The sequence below is a fragment of the Sinocyclocheilus rhinocerous genome, unplaced genomic scaffold (genome assembly GCF_001515625.1).
Source record: "Sinocyclocheilus rhinocerous isolate Xijiao unplaced genomic scaffold, SAMN03320098_v1.1 scaffold1128, whole genome shotgun sequence".
NCBI lineage: Eukaryota > Metazoa > Chordata > Actinopteri > Cypriniformes > Cyprinidae > Sinocyclocheilus > Sinocyclocheilus rhinocerous.
Genome location: NW_015632731.1, coordinates 287,558 through 307,574, shown reverse-complemented (window position 1 = coordinate 307,574; position 20,017 = coordinate 287,558). Strand labels below are relative to the sequence as shown.

Below are 20,017 nucleotides of genomic sequence, written 5' to 3'. Positions count from 1 at the left end.
CCAGCGTCGAAACAATGGCGGACTGATGACAGCTCACTCAGGGTGGGTCTAAGGTAAAATGCTAGTCAATCAACAATCGTGGGAGGGGCCTGCTTCACACAGACAAGCATCTTGATTTTGATATTCTAGGTATTATGCCGAGAGTTTGATATTCTAGGATGCCCATTTTCCACAAGTTGATATGATTCTTTAGGGTCTTAATGAAAATCTATAACATACTTTGGTTAAAATTTCTCAATGGTAGTGTAAAACCACCCTTTTTACCTTGTGGAAATCAACTCTGCTTCAGCATCCCGTTTTAGTCCATGTTCCTTTAAATGCTAATGAGCTCTGCTCACTAGCCGTGGAGTCTTCCGTGGGGTGACGAGCCGTTCTCATGAGACTGTTTACTTTAGCCGCGGAACTTGCTAACTAGCACGCTATTAGGAAAGGCGATTTGCAAAGATTCATAAAAAAAAAAACTTTATATTCACTTCTTCTGTAGGTGAGGCTGGATCACAAATAATTTGCATGAACATAAACGCATTTAGGTAGATCGAGGGGTGCATTCCCTGCAAAAACAAAAGTAATCCACTGTGTCTTCAGCGGCTCAGATGTGGGGAGTAAATGATGAATGCTATGATCATTATTACATCCAACAACAGAACACCTCAATCACTTAGGAGCCATTCTTGTCTTTACAATAATCTAACCTTGAGGTCATGAACACATGAATGAACATTTCTGCATTTGACATTGAGAGCATAAGTTGCAATTTAGATATATGTTTGAGATGGAAAAATGCAGTTTTACAAATGCTGGAAATGTGGCGTTTGAAGGAAAGATTGCTATCAAATAATAGAGCACTAATAGAGAGATACAACCACGATCAGATGATAAGAGCACGTCATTTTTTAACTAATGAGAGCAGTCTCAGTATTATGATACGGTCTAAATCCTGATTGAAAATCCTCAAAGATACCTTTTTTGTTTCTCTAAGAAGAAAATGTTTTTTTTTTATTGGTCTTATGAAGTATTCTAATTTGTTGAGATAGTTAATTGGTGGGTTTTTGTTAAATGTGAGCCAAAATCATCACAATTAAAAGAACCAAAGACTTAAACTACTTCAGTCTGTGTGCATTGAATTTATTTAATACACGAGTTTCACAATTTGAGTTGAATTACTGAAATAAATGAACTTTTCCACGACATTCTAATTTATTGAGATGCACCTGTAGTTGTACTAACTTTTCTAGTATATTTGACAGAAAAGGGAGATTCGAGATTGGTCTATAATTAACTAATTCCTTAGGGTCAAGTTGTGTTGTATTTTTTGTTTTGTTTTTTAATAAGAAGCTTAATAACAGCCAGTTTGAAGGTTTGGGACATATCCTGATGATAATGACATTAATAATATTCAGAAGAGGATCCATGACTTCTGGAAGCACCTCTTTTAGTAGCTTAGAAGGTATAGGGTCTAACATACATGTTGTTGGTTTAGATCAGGGGTGTCAAACCAACCAGGAGCTCTGCAGAGTTTTGTTCCAACCCTGCCCCAACACACATACCATGTATTATTTTACCATGTCAAATAAGCCTGAAGGAGTTAATTAGTTGGATCAGGTGTGTTTAATTAGGGTTGAATCTAAACTCTGCAGGGCTCCGGCCCTCCAGGAATTGAGTTTGACACCCCTGGTTTAGATGATTTAACACGTTTATACAATCCTTCCTCTTCTATGGCACAGAATGAGTGGAATTTTTCCTCAGGGGATCTATAGCGCTACTGTAGCTGATGGCTGCATGGTTACAATTTTATCTCTAATAGTATCAATCTTGGAAATAAATACTTCATAAAGTCATTACTGCTGTGCTGTTGGAACATTTCAATGTTTTATTTTTTTTTCTGAGCTATTGGATATGCTGAGAAATTGAGACAAGCCAGGAAGATTATTTAAAAAGCAGTCTTTCGTGGTAGAAGTGATGGTTCTACTATATTTGTAACAAGGAGTTGAATTTACAACTTTAGCTATATGGAGTATACATGGGACTAGATAATGATCTGAGATACCATCACTCTGCTGAAGAATTTCAACACCATTAACATCAATTACATGTGATAATATTAAATCTAAAGTATGATTATGACAATGAGTAGGTCCTGCCACGTGTTGTCTATCCCCAATAAAGTTAAGATTGTCTATAAATGCTGATCCCAATGCATCTTTTTTCATAATCAACACTGGTATTAAAATCAATAACAATTAACCCTCAATCATCCTTCGGGACAAATGTGGGCAAAATCATTTTATTTTGTTTTATAAAAAAATGGTTTCCTTAACCTGAGCGGTTCAAGACTTGGCTACTTTTTGTACGTTTGCCACCTGAACACACCACAAAAAAGAGGACTCGATTCAACAATGTTAAGTGTTTGAAAAAAAAAAACCTCCTTAATTTGACCTTCGTGCCCAAAAATTGGCACCCATAGGAAATGAATGGGAAATACCAAAATGCAAACACACACACACACACACACACACTCACTCACTCACTCACTCACTCACTCACTCACTCACTACACACACACACAAATACCCCCCCACACACACACGAAAAAAACAAAACAAAAAAATCCATTGAGTACTATAGCCAAATAGTTGCATTGAAATGTTTTATATTTTGATTTTTTTATACCATCATAAGTCACCAGATGGAACCAAAGTCACCAAATTTTTAGGTTTTGGCTGTCTGATCTTACTGCAATGATATATTTTTTCGGAAGTAAAATAAATATGAAATATAACATAAAAAATAAGCATATTTTACATAAAATTCCTTCTGGACAAATTTGGGCACTGTTTTTAATAGTTTCCTTGATCTGAGTGGTTCAAGACTTGGCTACTTTTCCAAAGTTTTCCACACACACACACACACACTATAGTTGCATTGAAATGTTTTATATTTTGATTTTTTTATACCATCATAAGTCACCAGATGGAACCAAAGTCACCAAATTTTTAGGTTTTGGCTGTCTGATCTTACTGCAATGATATATTTTTTCGGAAGTAAAATAAATATGAAATATAACATAAAAAATAAGCATATTTTACATAAAATTCCTTCTGGACAAATTTGGGCATTGTTTTTAATAGTTTCCTTGATCTGAGTGGTTCAAGACTTGGCTACTTTTCCAAAGTTTTCCACACACACACACACACACTCACACACACACAAATAGAGGACTTGATTCAACAAAATGGTTGAAAAAATTTTTTTTTTTAAATCCTAATTTTCTCCCATATGAAATGATTGGGAAATACTAAAATTCAAAGCATTTTTTAAAAATCCAATAAAATGCAGATCAAACACACACATAAATGAAGGGGTGAGCCTATACAACATTCTCAATGTGTCAAACAATCACTCTCTTTCTCTTTCTCTCTCTCTCTCTCTCTCTCTCTCTCTCACACACACACACACACAACCACAAACAAACACATCCACAAAAAAAGCCATTGAAAACTGCTGCCAATTAGTGTCTATTTATATTTTTGATATTTTGATATTTTTATATCATCATAAGCCACCAGATGTCACCAAAGTCACCAAATTTTGGCTGTCTGAATTTACTGGAATTATTATTATTATTATTATTTTACTGAAGTAAAATAAATATTAAATATAACTAAAATAAACGTATTTTACATTAAAATATGGTACTTTTAGAGGTAAATAAAAAAAATAAAAACACCAAAATCACAAAAAAATTGCATAAATTGATAGATTTTATTTTATCGAAGATGGTGATATGACATTTATAAAAAAAAAAAAAATACAAAAATTGGGATCACACCTGAGACCTTCGTGCCTAAATTTGTCCACAAAGGACGGATTAAGGGCTGTTATATGAAGGATAAGTGTTTTGACTTATAAGTGCATTACCGCCACCTATCTCTCAAGTGGACCATTGACACTCCTAATTGAGATTATAGATAGAGTGTCAATGGTCCATTTGAGAGATAGGTGGCTTCATTTTTGGGTGAACTACCCCTTTAAGGGCTGTTATACGAAGGATGCTTGAGGGTTAAGAATTGATCTGCAGCCAGCTCTAACTCAGATAGAAAATCAACAAATCATTTGATAAAGTCTGTATGGTGCCCTGGTGGCCTTTATACAGTAGCCAGTACAAATGTAACAGGAGATTTATTATTAAGGCTGACCACTCTAGATAATGTTATATGGAGCACCATTACTTCAAAAGAATTATAGTTGAAACCAGACCTCTGAGAAATATTGAAAATATTACTATAAATTGTAGCAACACCTCTCCCTTTACCTTTTGGATGCGGCTCATGTTTATAACAGTAATCTTGGAGGGTAGACTAATTTAAAATAATGTAATGATGAAAGTGAAAAAGTGAAAGTGAACCTATTTGATGTTTAAAACAGAGTAAGAGAGAGAAAAGGAAACACAAAAGGAAACGTGAATGCTGGTCCTAGTGATTTACATTAAAAGCAAACAATGTCAAGTTAGTTTGATAGATAATATCAGAAATATGGTCATAATTAAAATAAATATGGTGATAATTAGCAGTTTAAACAACAGAGAGTGATAGTAAGAAAGAAATTCCAACAGAAAAACAAAGCTACACAGAGCTACAATCGCAAACCACTCAGCAGCATGGCAGACAGAAACCAGACAGTCTCCTGTTTGATCAATAGTAAAACAAGTCCATGTACTGAAATATATGGGACTCGTGGCTTTTCACATCATGCGCGTGAATATTAATTACCAGTGGCGTAGCGTCTGGGCATGCAGGGTATGCAGGTGCATATGGGCCCGGGCAGTTTGGGGGCCCACCGAGCTGGGGGAGAACTTTTAATTGAAACGAGTGAATGAATAGAGCCCTGCATGGGCCCGGCCCTTGTCCAACAGCTTATGAGAATTCTCGGTCCGAGTCCGACTGGATACTATTTTTTCTCTCTCTCTCTCTTCCCCATTACACAGCTATTAAAATAGTTCAGTTTTGGTTTTTAATGGCAAAGTGGTCATATTTATTTTTGCTTCTTTATTAAGTTAATTTAGAAATATGTTTGGAACATTTTATGTTTGCTAAATTCAAGTTTTTGTTTTTTAAAGGAACGACCAAGCGGCAGCGGCAGACAGTGAGTTGAGCATTATGCTTGATCAATTTAGCCTTCTTAAATTAATTTAAACATTTAACCTAGATAAATGAGCACTGTTAGGTGCATATTCAATCGTTTTTGCGGAGAGTGGAAGCTAAAGTGCGCTTTGCAGGGCATGGAGGCGCCAGTGCGATCACTTGCATTTTTTTTTTAATAACCGTGGAAACTTAAAAATACGCCATCATTTTTGAGTATATACATCATTCGGAACTGCAAAGGGTCTAATTGTATTTGTGTGCACTCACAATATCAACAAAACCTTGTGCTTTTGTAAAATAAGGAAAACAAACAGGATGCGCTTTCTGTCGTCTTGGTCTTGAACAGGAGCTCCTTCACCGACATGATAAATATACCTCGACATGATAAATATATGAAGAGTTTGGTTCCAAAACGCTATAAATCCATTTTGATTAATTTGAGTAAAAATGTGTTTTCTTTACCAAGAAAGTGGCAAGATGAAAACCACTATTTTCTGTTTTAAACTTTCACATATCATCTTTAGGTTATAATATCATTAAAAATTCAAATCCAGATTTAGATTTTCAAAGACTTATTATAAAATTTAATTATTTTTTTTCCCCAAAATGCAATAAATCCATGGTTGACTAGTGCTATACGCTGTATTAACAAAAACATAAATGACATTAATAAAAACACTTACACTGACAAGCTACGCAATATCGCATTCATAATCGAATGCGACTCATCTGCGATTATGAACGCGATATTGCAGCTTGTCAGTGATCTACGGCTCTGTGTATCCATCTAAAAGCACGTGATGGAGATTTACTGTTAATCACAGAACCGGCTTTACTGACGAGATGCGCATGACAATCACATGAAATTTATCGTGCAGCCCTAAGTTTGTTTGTTGATCACAAAGTACAAAGTAGATGAGGAAAACTAGGATGCCGGGTGTATTCAAAGCGCCACCATTACTGTCTAGAGTAAATAGCGTTTATCGCGTTTTGGAACCAAACTCTTCATATCTATAGAATGCTTTAAATTACTATTTTAAAATGAAGTAATTCAAATCGAAAACAAAAACTCTTTCATTATGTAAGGCACGTCCAATGAGGAGATGGCGAGTCAGGTTCATTAATTTTTGCAACATTGACTCAGAAAACATTACTTTATTAACAAATAATTCAAATATCCCCTCACTATTTTTTTATTTTTTTGTTTGTTTTTTATTAATTTTTTTGTTTGTTTTTTGGGCCGCTGTGCCAAAATTGTGCTTGCATTCAGTAGCCTATACGTCAGCATTTTTGTGCCACTTTAAAAAAAAACTAAATAAATAAGATTAACGTCATAATATTTTAAGAATAAAGTCAAAATTACGATAATCAAATTGTTATATTACGTGAAGTTAATCTGAAAATTCTACCTATAGGCCTACTCCTCCAAAAAAAAAAGTCTGTGGCATCCGTCATTCTTTTGACTTTTTTTAAAACTCTGATTGATCGATTCATAAGACATTCGTTTGTATTAAATTGTTCAGATTTTTTTCAACATGCATTAAAATATTCTTGTTTATTTCGTGCTACAAATATTAAAGAGGAAAATATAATTTATTCATATGCATCTTGAACTGAGGCGAATTATCTCACTACAAATTAAATAGCGTAAAAAGACGTTTATTGTTTGTATTTTATCTTAAAATTGACTGAAGGCTGAGACTTTGTAGTAACAAAGTACAAAGCTGTGATTATTGGGTGGCTTGCGTGCTACAAATAATGAATGGACTTGAAAACTTTAAACATAATTTCCAAGCATTAGCCTAGACCGTAAATAAAACAGCTTTTGAATAGTCACGATTCACATAACGTTATTTACTTCCGAAAAATCAACAATAGGGCCTAAGTTAAGTTAATCAAGTTGGAGCCCATAACGTTTGGGGGGGCCCATACAAATTTTTTGCATATGGGCCCGGGGCTGACTTGCTACGCCTCTGCTCCAAACAATCGATTTTCCATGTGTCCCAAACAGTCGGAAGGGAGCTTCATCAGAGAAAATAACTTTGCACCAGTCTTCTGCTGTCCAATCCTTGTACTTCCTGCAGAATTTCAGTCTGTCCTTGACATTTTTCTTGGAGAGAAGTGGCTTCTTTGCTGCCCTTCTTGACACCAGGCCGTTGTCCAAAAGTCTTGGCCTCACTGTGCGTGCAGATGCTCTCACACCAACCTGCAGCCATTCCTGAGCATAAACTTTGCAAAACACAAAATTTATGTCACTGCCAAAACTTTTGGCCATGACTGTATGTTAGTGCGAACTCGTGAAATGGCTTTCAGAGCCACCCTCCCTGGCAGTAATGTCATGAAGTGGTTTGGCCCTGCTAAACTAAGATCAAGTGTAATCTTGTGCACTTTTGTGCAAGCACTAATTTGCATTATATGGTTATCAATGAATCCTCCTGTTGCATCAAATAACACTAAGTCCATGAGTGCAACTATGGTTGTTGAATGTAATGTGGGATCTGAAATTGGATTTTGGTGTGTGCTTGGATAAATCGGTTTCCTAACTTCCTTGTGTTTCTTACTGGCATTTTTGCCCAGAAAATTACCAGTCTTTCAACTTTAATGAGGCTAAATTCATCGCATTCAGCATGCTAATATTTTATTTATTTATTTATTTTTTGCTGTGTGGATAACCTTCATTCCAGTTTATGTGAGCTCTCGTGGAAAGTATATGGTTGCTGTCCATGTCTTTGCTATTCTGGCTTCTGCCTTTGGTCTCTTACTGTGTATATTTGCTCCTAAATGTTATATTGTAGTTCTGAAACCCGAGGGAAATGACAAAAAGCATATGATGAAGTAATAGTACTGAAATGAAATCAGTTAAGAGGCCAACTCATCAATTAAAAAAAAAAAAAAAGCCTGGTTATTAAAAATATTAATATACACTTTGTTGTTGTTGTTGTTATTATAATTATCATTTCAAATGACATATTTGATACAACTGTTCACAGTTGTTTCTCAAAATGAGTACTAAATGCTTTGTATTTAGGATTAAGGGAGAAAAATGTTTAAATGATCACAACCTAAAGAGTTTAGTGCAATAATATAATTGTTGATGTAAAAGCTACCATTTCAAACACAGTCCTGTTAACAACTAAGCCCTGCTTCTGAAGCATATAACTCTTTACCATGCACTTGAATGTTCTTATTGACATGATTATTTTGTATGCTACAATGAAACACAGACATATACAATATAACATTAATAATAATAATAATAATAATAACACCTTGTTTGGTAATGTTTATTTCCAGATAATGCTGTTCAAACAACTGCATAAATCACTTTCATCACCCACTTACAACAAAAGCAAATGTATAATAATAATAGTTAATTTACTAATACTGGTTAAGGTCTGGGCACTAGATAGCATTTATGATTAAATCTCATGTATCATTGTGATCTTAGCAGGTCATTTCTGAATATAGTAAACATTTTATTGAATTACAGACACATTCACAACCTCTAAGGTCTACTGAGACATTTAAATTAGGCTGCGTTAATAGCTGCCTTTTTGCCTCTTTGCTTGCTTGTCAGTGCATAAATGCATGGCAGGTATTGGCAAATAATAAGACAACAATTCTTTTTTTTTTAATCATACATCAGAGACTAGTCTTTTGAAATTTCCCCATCAAGTGTTTTTTAGTATTTCTCTCTGGTTTAATGAGAATAATGTAACATTTTGGCACAAATATACATAACAGTAAACCAAAGGCAGATGACAAAATTGCAAAAATCTCTACTGCAACTGTGTACTTGCCAGGTGAACTAATATAAGCAGGTATAAATGTTGCCCAGACAGCACAAAATATAAGCATACTGAACGAGATGAATTTGGCTTCGTTAAAATTATCTGGTAATTTTCTAGCTAAAAAGGCCAAAATCAAACAGATTGCTGAAAGAATACCAATATATCCTAAAACTGCATAAAATGCTACATCTGAGCCTGTGTTGCATTCTAAAATTATCTTTTTATTGTTATACTTCAGAGCTTTATCAGGAAATGGTGGGCTTATTATAAGCCATAGAACACAGATGACTATCTGAATTGCAGTGCATGAGAACACAATGACTCTTTGTTGTACTGACCCAAACTTTCCAGCCAATTTATTTCCTGGTAATGTGGCTCTGAAAGCAGTAACAACTACTATGGTTTTCCCCAAAACACAAGAAATGCAGAGAGCAAAAGTAACACCAAATGCTGTATGACGTAACATACATGACCACACTGTTGGCTCACCGATGAATGTAAGAGGACAAAGAAAACAAAAGAACAGTGAAACAAGTAATAGTGAGCTCAGCTCTGAATTGTTAGCTTTCACTATAGGCGTTTCTCTAAAGCGCATGAAGATAATCATAGTCGCTACACTAAGGCTGGCTCCAAATAGTGATAGAGCAGTCAGAATGATCCCCATCGTTTCTGTATAAGACAGAAACTCTGTCATTTTCATGACACACTTGTCTCGTCTCTCATTTGACCAGTATTCTTCAGGACAAAGAATGCAGTCTGCTGCTCCTAAAAAAATACAAAAAGCTAGTAAAGTATGTTAACATAACGATATCAAGTATAAAAAAGTTGAGCACATCCCACAAACCCACACAGACCTGATGGTCGAAACATTGCAATAAATATTTCGATGGAGCAGTTATATCAGTGTGTGGACAATGCGTTTGTTCTTTTGTTATAACATAACGATATGACAAATATTTTTGGTACACATTATCTTTAAGGTGTCTAGTATTATTATATGAATCCACATATACTGTATTCAGTTTTGCTGAGTGTGGTCATAGAATGAGTAAACATTTTGATGGTCACAATAGTGATCGGTGGGATAACACACAGTGCACACAACGCCTCTGCACTTACTCCCGATTTTTCTCAACATGGCAACACGAGAGCTGTCAGTCAATACATACTTGCATTACTTGTAATGCATTACCCCCAACACTGCATATAAATCCAATTGCAGTTAGTGAAGGCTGCACTAAAATGTTGCAATGACAAAATATTGCACCAAATTAAAAGTTCAAATGTTATAAATAAGTTACAATATTGACGTTGTAATACTGGTAGCACTAATGTAGCAATTTTATGATATAGGCCTATTGTATGTTTCAATAAAGTAACAATTTTGAAATACGATGATAATTGCATTTTTTAAATTATTACTATTATTATTATTATTATTATTATTATTATCATTTTATCTCAGTATTCCTATAAGTGTTGTATAAGGGTTTTTTATGCATAATAGTAACCGTAGTAAAAATAGCTGGGCTAAGATATATTACAATTTTTATGACTGCAGAAATATGTTAATTCAGTATAAACATTATCCCACCGGTCACAATTGTGGCCGCCCATAAAACACAATTTTTCACACAATTTTAAATAATTATTGATTATTTAAAAGGGTTATTACAGGTGAATGGGTACCTGTTGTATTTGATATTGAACCATCAGCACATGGGATGCAGTCAAAACAGCAAACAGGCCGTCCTTTTATTTGAGCCTTTCTTGTGCCATTTGGGCAGGTGTCTGAGCACACTGCTTTTGGTATCTGTCAAATTAATATGCTTTAGCCTATTAACAACAACAACAACAATAATAATAACTAGTTAATAACTACCTAAGACATGCTTATTCCTAGTTATAAGTACCAAATTTCCTGTGTTCCAGTGGATTTTGTCCTCTTTAACTGTAAGTTTATATGTTCCATCTGTAGATGTACTGAAATATCCCACAATTACATGTTGTACCTCTCCACCTCTTAGCTGCCAGTTTATCACCTCGTATGATGCAGGTGGGTCTCCATTCTCATCAAAGAACACATTTTCTCCATACTCATCTACAAAATTCACCCTCTGTAAGTGATCGCTGACCTTGGAATTAAGTATGATATAGTTAATGAAACTGTCAACTTATGATGTTTAAATGTTTTGATAAATAAATAAACCAACTTGCTCACCAATTTTGGAGTTATCTGTGATACATTTAGGCACTGTCTCAAAACATTATTTTTATCTCTTTGGCAAAACAACAATTTGTGAATAGCGTGTGCAATTGCATACACAGCTTGATACACATTATATGTTACTCTTACTTGTGTTACGTCAAAGAATTTGTCTGTGTAATTTAGTTTTTCTTCTCCTGTGCACATTTGGCTGTTGAGTGTAACATTTGCAAATGGCAGGGGTTCACAATTAAGACATGGTTTACAACCAACCATTGTTTCCCAGAAGTCACTGACAAAAGTGGATTGTAAAGGAAAGTAAGGACTGATGTTTTTCAGGTAAGTTCCAAGTTTGGGCATAGCCATCTTTCGTACCACAAATCCAACTGTGCCTCCAAAAGACTTGAACATTTCAGGGGTAGAGGGCCTTGCTGCAGTTACCCAGGCTTCACTTGCAATCCACTGGATTCCTGTGATGTTTTGTTTCACTGTTTCTCTCATTAGAGGATAGAGATCTCCCTCTGGCACAAATGCCAGGATCACTTTTACTGTAGATTGTTTTATTAATTCAACCACTTCAATGATTTTACTTTGGGGATATGTCCTTAAAATTGTGCCTACAAATGCAATGCAAACTCCCATTTTTTCCACTTCCTTTGAGAAGGCTGAAATCCCATTTTTTCCATAATCATTGTCAGACTGCACAGCTCCAACCCAAGTCCATCCATATCGTTTTACAAGAGAGGCCAAGGCTTTTGCTTGGTAGTAGTCACTTGGAAGTGTACGGAAAAATGATGGATATTTTCTTCTATCACTCAGACATGCACATGTTGAAAAGTAACTCACCTAGATTAAATGAAAAAAAAAAAACACAAATTATAAATGGCCTTTATTACATTATCAGGAATACTTAAATGCATTTACACTGCAGGATTGATTAATGTTACCATTACCATTGGCACTCTGAATGGTCCAAGTGTTCCGGCAACAGCTAAGGACTGTGATGAGCCTGATTCAGCTACAAGAGCTGTAAGCGGAAGGTGACACTGAGTTGTAGATTCCTCTTCCCTCTGCTCACTCACCAGTGTGAATGCCGCACGTAAAACATTAGTGGGGGAAGCACAAGAATCCATTATTTTATAGCCCAAAGAAATGTTAGGAAGCAAACCCTCATCTTGGTTTATCTCATCTATTGCAAACATCATGACTTGCGTCCAACGGAAGGCACGTAGGTCAAATCTGTACAGAAAATTTGACATGAACAACAATGCATGCCTGGATCTTGCCAATAACTTCACCCAAAAAAATATCCTTTAATAATTTCCTATTTGAATCACAAGCATGCTTCTACACTTACCCTGTACAATTAATCATTCGCATTTTTCTCTCAAAAGAGGCAATAACATTTTCTTGTTTATTAAAAATGGGAAAAATTCCTCCAATCATAATTTCCCCTGCTTTAAAAATATTAGGCATTTCAAATTTACCACGCAACTGACATGTTGAGCCTGCGTGCATGAACAGCAGAGAGAAAACTAGAACAATATTAGAGCTTCCCATAGCTCAGAGGTGGCTGAGAGAAGATAAGACTGAGTTCTGCTGGCTCTGTTATATAGAGCTCTTCTACCCATAGTGAACACTGGCCCATTATTACTGAAGGTTTTCCCCAGTGAGCTGTTAAGCAATAAGTGCACACAATTCTCATGTTGTAAAATGAATAGTGATTGTGCACTTATTTTAAACAGTTTATATGTGTTGGTGTTTGTTTCCTTTACATGCAATCTTATATTAAGTAAGAATAAATAATTGTAATATTAGTAATTGTAATACCTGTAAATCATTCAACTGTGTAAATGTATGTGTATTACAGGTAGAAGCTTTACAATGTGATTACATAGTCAGCGTAAGTGGTTGATTATTTGTAAGATATTTATGCACTAATTTAAGTTTATTTGTTTGTTGGTTGGTTTGTAACGTTAACAACAATTTCAGTTTAGTGTAATTCCATTATTATTATTAGGTTATGTTTATTGGGATAGCCAACTTACTATTTATTTATTTTTTTTCACAAATGGAAATGGATGGAACCTTATGTACCTAGGACTGGTATTATAAAACCATTAAATATTTGCAGGCCCTAGCATCACTTACCTTTATATTGCTTTCTTTCAGCTTTTTCCACTTCTCTGCACCAGATTGATATTGCTGCCTCTTCATTTCCAAATATTAACATGTGACTGACACACGCAAACTTTATCAAAGTTATTATTACTAAGCATTAAGTCAAGTCAAGTCAAGCTTTATTGTCATTCTGCTACATGTGTGGACATATAATGGAATGAAATGTCGTGTCTCGCAGGACCACGGTGGTACATACTAATTAAACATAAATATAAACATACTGTCAGGGTTCTGTCACTTTGGTCTAGTGTAATTCATGGTTTTGTGACAGAGCCCTGACACTCCCGTCATGTCATTGTTTTCATGTTTGTGTAGCACGCGGTTTGTGTTCAGCCGCATGCTTGCTGTCTTGTCTTGTGTGAACACGCGGCTTATGAGTTTTCTCATTAGTTGCGTGTTCGTGTCTTGTTTTGTTCAAGCACATGGCTTGTGATTATTTTGCTGGCCATGTGCTTGTGCTTGTGTTTGTTTGTGTGAGCACATGGCTTTTGTCTTTGTTTCCTGTGTGCCATGTGCTGTCATGTCAATGGTCTTGACCCCACCCATCTTGTTACCTCGGGGTCCGGACACTCGCGCTCCATGTTCTGTCTGGTTGTGTGAGCGTGCGGTCTCGAGTTCGCTCGGCCGTGTGCTCTTCTGTCCACGTGTGTTGTGTATTGTGTAGCACGCGGTTTGTGTTCAACCGCGTGCTTTTCTTGTTGTCTTGTTGAACACGCGGCTTATGAGTTTTCTCATTAGTTGCGTGTTAGCCTTGCCAGCCTGTTTTTCCCCCACAGGGTAGTTTTTGTTGTTTATTTTGATTATTTGAATAAGAAGCCCTTATCTCCTGCACCATTGAGTCCTCGCCTCATCCCTTCATCCCCAACCCTGACACATACAACAATAGAAGTATAAGAAAAACAATTATAGATCTATAAAAAACAGCTGACTGTCTGACTGAGCCAGTCTCATGAAAATGCGTATAAATAGTACGCCAAATAAAAACAAAAACTCGTGGAATTGATACGCAAAAATGGACTTTGGCGTGCATATGGTACGCATGTGTTTGGCGTGCATATAATACGCAGTTTTCGCGTGCATATGATACGAAATTTGTTGGCGTGCATATGATACGCAGTTTTCGCGTACATATGATACACATCTACCCCACAACCCTAAACCTACCCATCGCGTAGCATATACATGCCAAAGTCCATTTTTGCGTATCAATACCACGAGTTTTCGTTTTTATTTGGCGTACTATTTATATGCACTTTCATGAGATCGGGTTGGTCTGACTATACATATACTATAAATAATTGGCTATATAAACACACAATCTGAGAATGTACAAGCACTTTACTTAAATACTGTACATTCAATTGTGCAAAAGAGATATTTTAGGGGAAGCAGTGCAGAGTGCAATATGATTTGTAGTGCAATGCACAAGTAAACATATATTATCAAATTGGGTCTTTGTAGCAGGGAGTGTGTATAAAACTGTCTAGTGCACATACAGAGAAAAGAGTGTAACTACAGGTGTTTTTTATGGCCCACTCACCTGTGTGTAGCACACTCAGAATTGCACATAAATATATTGTCAACAATTTTCATGTGTTCATGGTTTCAGGAGGTAGGGTTGTGCATGATGTTTCAGAGGGGGACAGGGAGATTGGAGTTAAGGGCCCTCACAGCTTGGGGGAAAAGCTGTTGAGAAATCTGACAAAGCGAGCTTTGATACTTTGGTACCTTCTACATTCTATGTTCTACTGTCTGAACCCTGACACTGGGCAACCTGGTGGCCACGGGGCCCTCTGCAAACACATATTTCACTTATTAGGTAGGGCCGGCACTTGGATAAGGAACATTCTAAGGTTGCAATTATTTTCAGGGAAACGCACAGGTAAAGTAGTTCCAGGCAGGTCTTGACCGCATTACAAATATCACTTCACCACAGGGTTGCGAAGTCCGCGGTTTTACTGTGGAATTGGGCTACTTTTGCACTGTTGCCACAGGTTGTTTTTTAGTTTGTGGGTTAAAGTGATCTCTCCACCACCCCCACCCCCAAATTTTAAGTCTTTATTTTAGAGCTAGTAACGGAGGCTTGAGCCACGTATTGTACACAGATACTGTGTCTTGTTCATACAACTTCACGAATGAACTCCGTGATATTATTCTGAAGCAGGCCCAGTTCTCCAGAGGTGCTAGATGGTGCTGAGCAAGCCAACGGAAGCAAGAGAACCCTCAGTTGAGGCTGTAAGAATAGGATATTATCGAAGCAGATTTAAAACATTTCAGAGCTTTGCACTCAGGAGAGCTTCAACTATTTCTATTTAGAACATGTTTCTGCAGCATTAAGCAATGTAGCCAATCACATACATCTGCTGGTTTCTTCAACACAATGGCCAATCAGAGGGGTTTAAGTTCAAGCATCCCCTCACTGCTCAAAACACTGGAGATTTTGTTCAGTGCAGAGTTACCAAGCTGAAAAAGCTGGCAAATCCTCTCATTTTAACAAACAAAGAGTAGACATGATGTAAATAATAGATTTATTGTGTAGTGTAGAGATATTAACTGGTTATAATGGAACTTTGTGAGATTGCGATATTCATCACGGCACCAAATAATCTCCCAATAGGCCTACATCTGTAGTCATGTTTTGCAGTTGATGTGAGTGGCCAGTAGTCAGTAACAAACCTATGTGAGATTATCATTTGTTCTGTGGGGTATGTGAATAATGGCAATAAAATAACCACACTTCTTAGCCAATAATCATAATAATGTAAACTGTAAACTGGAGGGAAGAGGTTTGCTTGTGTCATGTAAACATCTTACTGCAATTACTGTAATTATTGGAAATAATTGCATTATTTGTGCACATGTAAACGTAGTCAATGACATCTATTTCAGAAGGCAATTATTATTGTGGTGCATGCAATCGATCTAATTATATGTATCACTGTGGATCATTTAAATATCCTCACAGTGGGAAATCAGTTCCGATAAAAGGGATAATAAGTTGTAAAAAAAAACAACCAACAAACAATCAAAAAAGGAGTTATTTACCTTGTTGTAAAAATCGACGCGTTTCAGAAAGGCGGGGCATAGAGGAGAAACAATAATGTACAGTATGTGGAAAATAATGTGTTTTTTTAACCTTAAACCGCATAAACACATTTCATTACACCAAATACACAAAATAATGTTCTTTTTAGCAACATCATATGACCCCTTTAAATCCCAGGTAAAGAGAGTAGCTGCTGAGCTAGTACACAGCTATCCTCAGATAGCTATGTCCCTAAGGTCTTATGTAGGCTAGCGGACCAGAATAACCAGGTAAATCCTCCTATAAGGCTGCCCAGACAACATAGAGGGGGCTATCTACTTACTTCCCTAGCAGGGGAGATAGCACTGTCTAGGCGAGGGCTCAAGGAGACCACTACTTAAAGACCCTAGAAAGGGGAGCAGTCACTGAGCTAGCACACAGATATCCTCAGATAGCTATGTACTTAGGAAGGACTACCAAAAAAAAGGGGGGGGGACCGACTGAAACTACCCAGACCACAAATAGTGGGCTGTCTACTTACAACCCAAAGAGGGGAGACAGCACTGTCTAGGTAAGGCCCAAAAGACCACTACTTAAAAACCCCAAGTCCGCTACTTAAGGACCCTAAGAAGGGAGCAGTCACTGAGCTAGCACATAGATATTCTCCGATAGCTATGTACCTAGGAAGGGCTACCAGAAGGGGGACTCAACTAAAACTACCCAGACCACAAAGAGTGGGCTGTCTACTTACAACCCAAAGAGGGGAGACATCACTGTCTAGGTAAGGCTCAAAAGACCACTACTTAAAACCCTAAGCAGGGGAGCGATCACTGAGCTAGCACATAGCTATCCTCAGATAGCTAGGCTCTAGGAAAAAGGGACCACTCCATAGGAGGACTCACCTCAACCATAATGGAACACAGCTAGCCACAGATAGCTGTATTCAGGTAAACCCAATCTGCTATACCAATGGCTGGAATATTACCACCCTCAGATGGCTATACTAAGGTGGTCCCAAATCCGCATCAGAGCCCAGATAGTCTTTCTACAGAGCTGCCCAGACCACATAGAGTGGGCTATCTACTTACTACCCTAGCAGGGGAGATAGCACTGTCTAGGTGAGCTAGCACATAACTATCCTCAGATAGCGAGGCTCTAGGAAAACAGGCCTACTCCATGTGAGGGTTCACTGCAATTGCAGTAGAGCACAGCTAGTGACAGATAGCTGCATTCAAATAAACCCCTTCTGCCAAGAACAATGGCTGGAATACAACCACCCTCAGAAAGTTATATCAAGGAGGTCCCCAATCCGTGTCAGTCCCACAGTAGGCTAGCAAAGCACTTGCTATTGACCAAGCTCTCACAAGAGGGAGATCCAGATCATCAGTAAATGATTCGCTAAAGAGCGAACACAAACATCATAGTCCAAGATCAAGCCTGATGTAAGCAGTAGCCATAGCACTAGAGGGCTGGACACAGCGATCCTCGAATAGCAGTTCTCTCAGATAAGGCTGAAGATTGCCCAGGCCATGGAAATGGGCCATCTATTTAAAACCCCAAAGGGGAGACAGCACAGTCCAGGCAAGGGGCTCACAGAGACCACAATCTACAAAACCCCAAAAAGGGAAGCGGTCTCCGTGCTGGAACACAGCTATCCTCGAATAGCAGATTCCTAAACAAAGACTTCAGCTGTTACTCGAGAACTTGTGCCAAGGGGAACCCAACCCAGTTATTCAAATCTAGGCTATAATATAGCTGCCCTCAGACTCGCCATATTCCAGAGCAAAAATATATTCCCCATAAGCACTCTAGGTGCTGAAAACCCTGGGAGAGAAAACTTGCAAGCCTCTCCCCACAGAATATTTAAATATATTCATGCCCAGCGAGGTTCTCCACACACAATAACATGCATATTAGAGAGGCACAGCCGAGCTGAATATAGCTCCGCCCACGATCTTGCAGGATCAGGGCTGAAACGACTGCGTGCTCACACTTCACCGCCATAACAAACCAACAATATCTGCGGCATCTGACAACCCGTATAGAGAGGGAGTGCAGATGCCGCAGATCAAAGCGATGACCACGAGTTGAGATAAACTGTGCCGCGGCAACGGCGAAACCAGGCCGCGAGACACAAACGCTCTGTTCCGTATCCCTCGGGAAAAGGAACAAACGCGAGCGGATCCTAGACATCGTGACTCATCAAAATGAGCGCGTAACTCTGAACGCGCGTGCTCTTCACCGAGACAAATGCAAAAGCAGAAAATGCCCTCGAGTGTTAGAATCCAAACACGGAGGCACACATTCCCTAAGGCGCTGCTCGACTCTAGCGCTATCCGCGGGATCTCAACTCAACAGATGACAGATAGATCATGCGCGTCCTCAAGTGCCAGAAACCTCTGGAACGGAGGCACACACTTCTCACACCGCCCACCTGCTTTGATCTCTCACACGCACTTCAAACAGATGGCTCCTGAAGACAGCAAAGAGGATGACGTATTCAGCAGGTGCCACTGAGCACAGTGTGTGATGTTGTTGAGATCTCTTCTAAAGCAAGGAGACCATGGTGAGAGTGTTAGAGTTTTTGTCTCAGGAGACATGTTTGAGAAGTAGGAGACTCAAGCAAAAATCTCAATTCGATCTTAAAGTAACTTAATTTCTGTCTTGGAGAAATATTTGAGATGTTAAAGAGATCTCACTTTTGATTTTTCTGTCCTATGGGCAGATACGGTTTTGGATAACGTCTCAGGTTACGTATGTAACCATGGTTCCCTGAGTAGGGAATGAGACACTGCGTCCTCTAGGTTTCTTGCCATGCTTCGAACGCAAGCTTCAGATGAAGAAGTGGATGATGTGTTCTCCCGGCGCCTATTTATACTATAGTCGCACCGGTAGTGACGTCATGGGCTGTCGCCAGCCAACGTGTTCTTGGTGTTTTTGCAATGTATGCTTCAGACACGGGTCACGATGAGGTGTTCCCCATAGCGACCCCTAGAGGACGCAGTGTCTCGTTCCCTACTCAGGGAACCATGGTTACATACGTAACCTGAGACATTATCCAAAACCGTATCTGCCCATAGGACAGAAAAATCAAAAGTGAGATCTCTTTAACATCTCAAATATTTCTCCAAGACAGAAATTAAGTTACTTTAAGATTGAATTGAGATTTTTGCTTGAGGCTCCTGCTTCTCAAACATGTCTCCTGAGACAAAAACTCTAACACTCTCACCATGGTCTCCTTGCTTTAGAAGAGATCTCAACAACATCACACACTGTGCTCAGACATTTCTCCTAGCTCCAGTGGAGCTAGTTCTCCAGTGTGTAAAGTTGTTGAGATCTCTTCTAAACTTTTGAGAAGTCGCATGTGAGAGATCCAGCGTCTCTAGCTAAAGAGAAAAATCTGAGCACAGTGTGTGATGTTGTTGAGATCTCTTCTAAACTTTTGAGAAGTCGCATGTGAGAGATCCAGCGTCTCTAGCTAAAGAGAAAAATCTGAGCACAGTGTGTGATGTTGTTGAGATCTCTTCTAAACTTTTGAGAAGTCGCATGTGAGAGATCCAGCGTCTCTAGCTAAAGAGAAAAATCTGAGCACAGTGTGTGAAGTTGTTGAGATCTTTGTTTGAAACATTGGAGGAGACAAATATGAGACCACTGGAGTCTTTAGATTAGAAAA

At 37.9% G+C, this 20,017-nt stretch overlaps 1 protein-coding gene across 1 annotated transcript; it reads right to left on the bottom strand.

The window, feature by feature from the left end:
- Positions 1-8,783: 8,783 nt before the first annotated feature.
- olfcn1 (olfactory receptor C family, n1) lies at positions 8,784-12,698 on the bottom strand. Its single transcript, XM_016556028.1, has 6 exons — positions 12,496-12,698; positions 12,092-12,377; positions 11,154-11,984; positions 10,846-11,067; positions 10,622-10,745; positions 8,784-9,697 (listed from the first exon to the last, which is right to left on the bottom strand). Exons 1-6 carry the CDS (start codon positions 12,696-12,698, stop codon positions 8,784-8,786), a joined length of 2,580 nt encoding a protein of 859 aa, XP_016411514.1.
- Between the last annotated feature and the right edge of the window lie 7,319 nt (positions 12,699-20,017).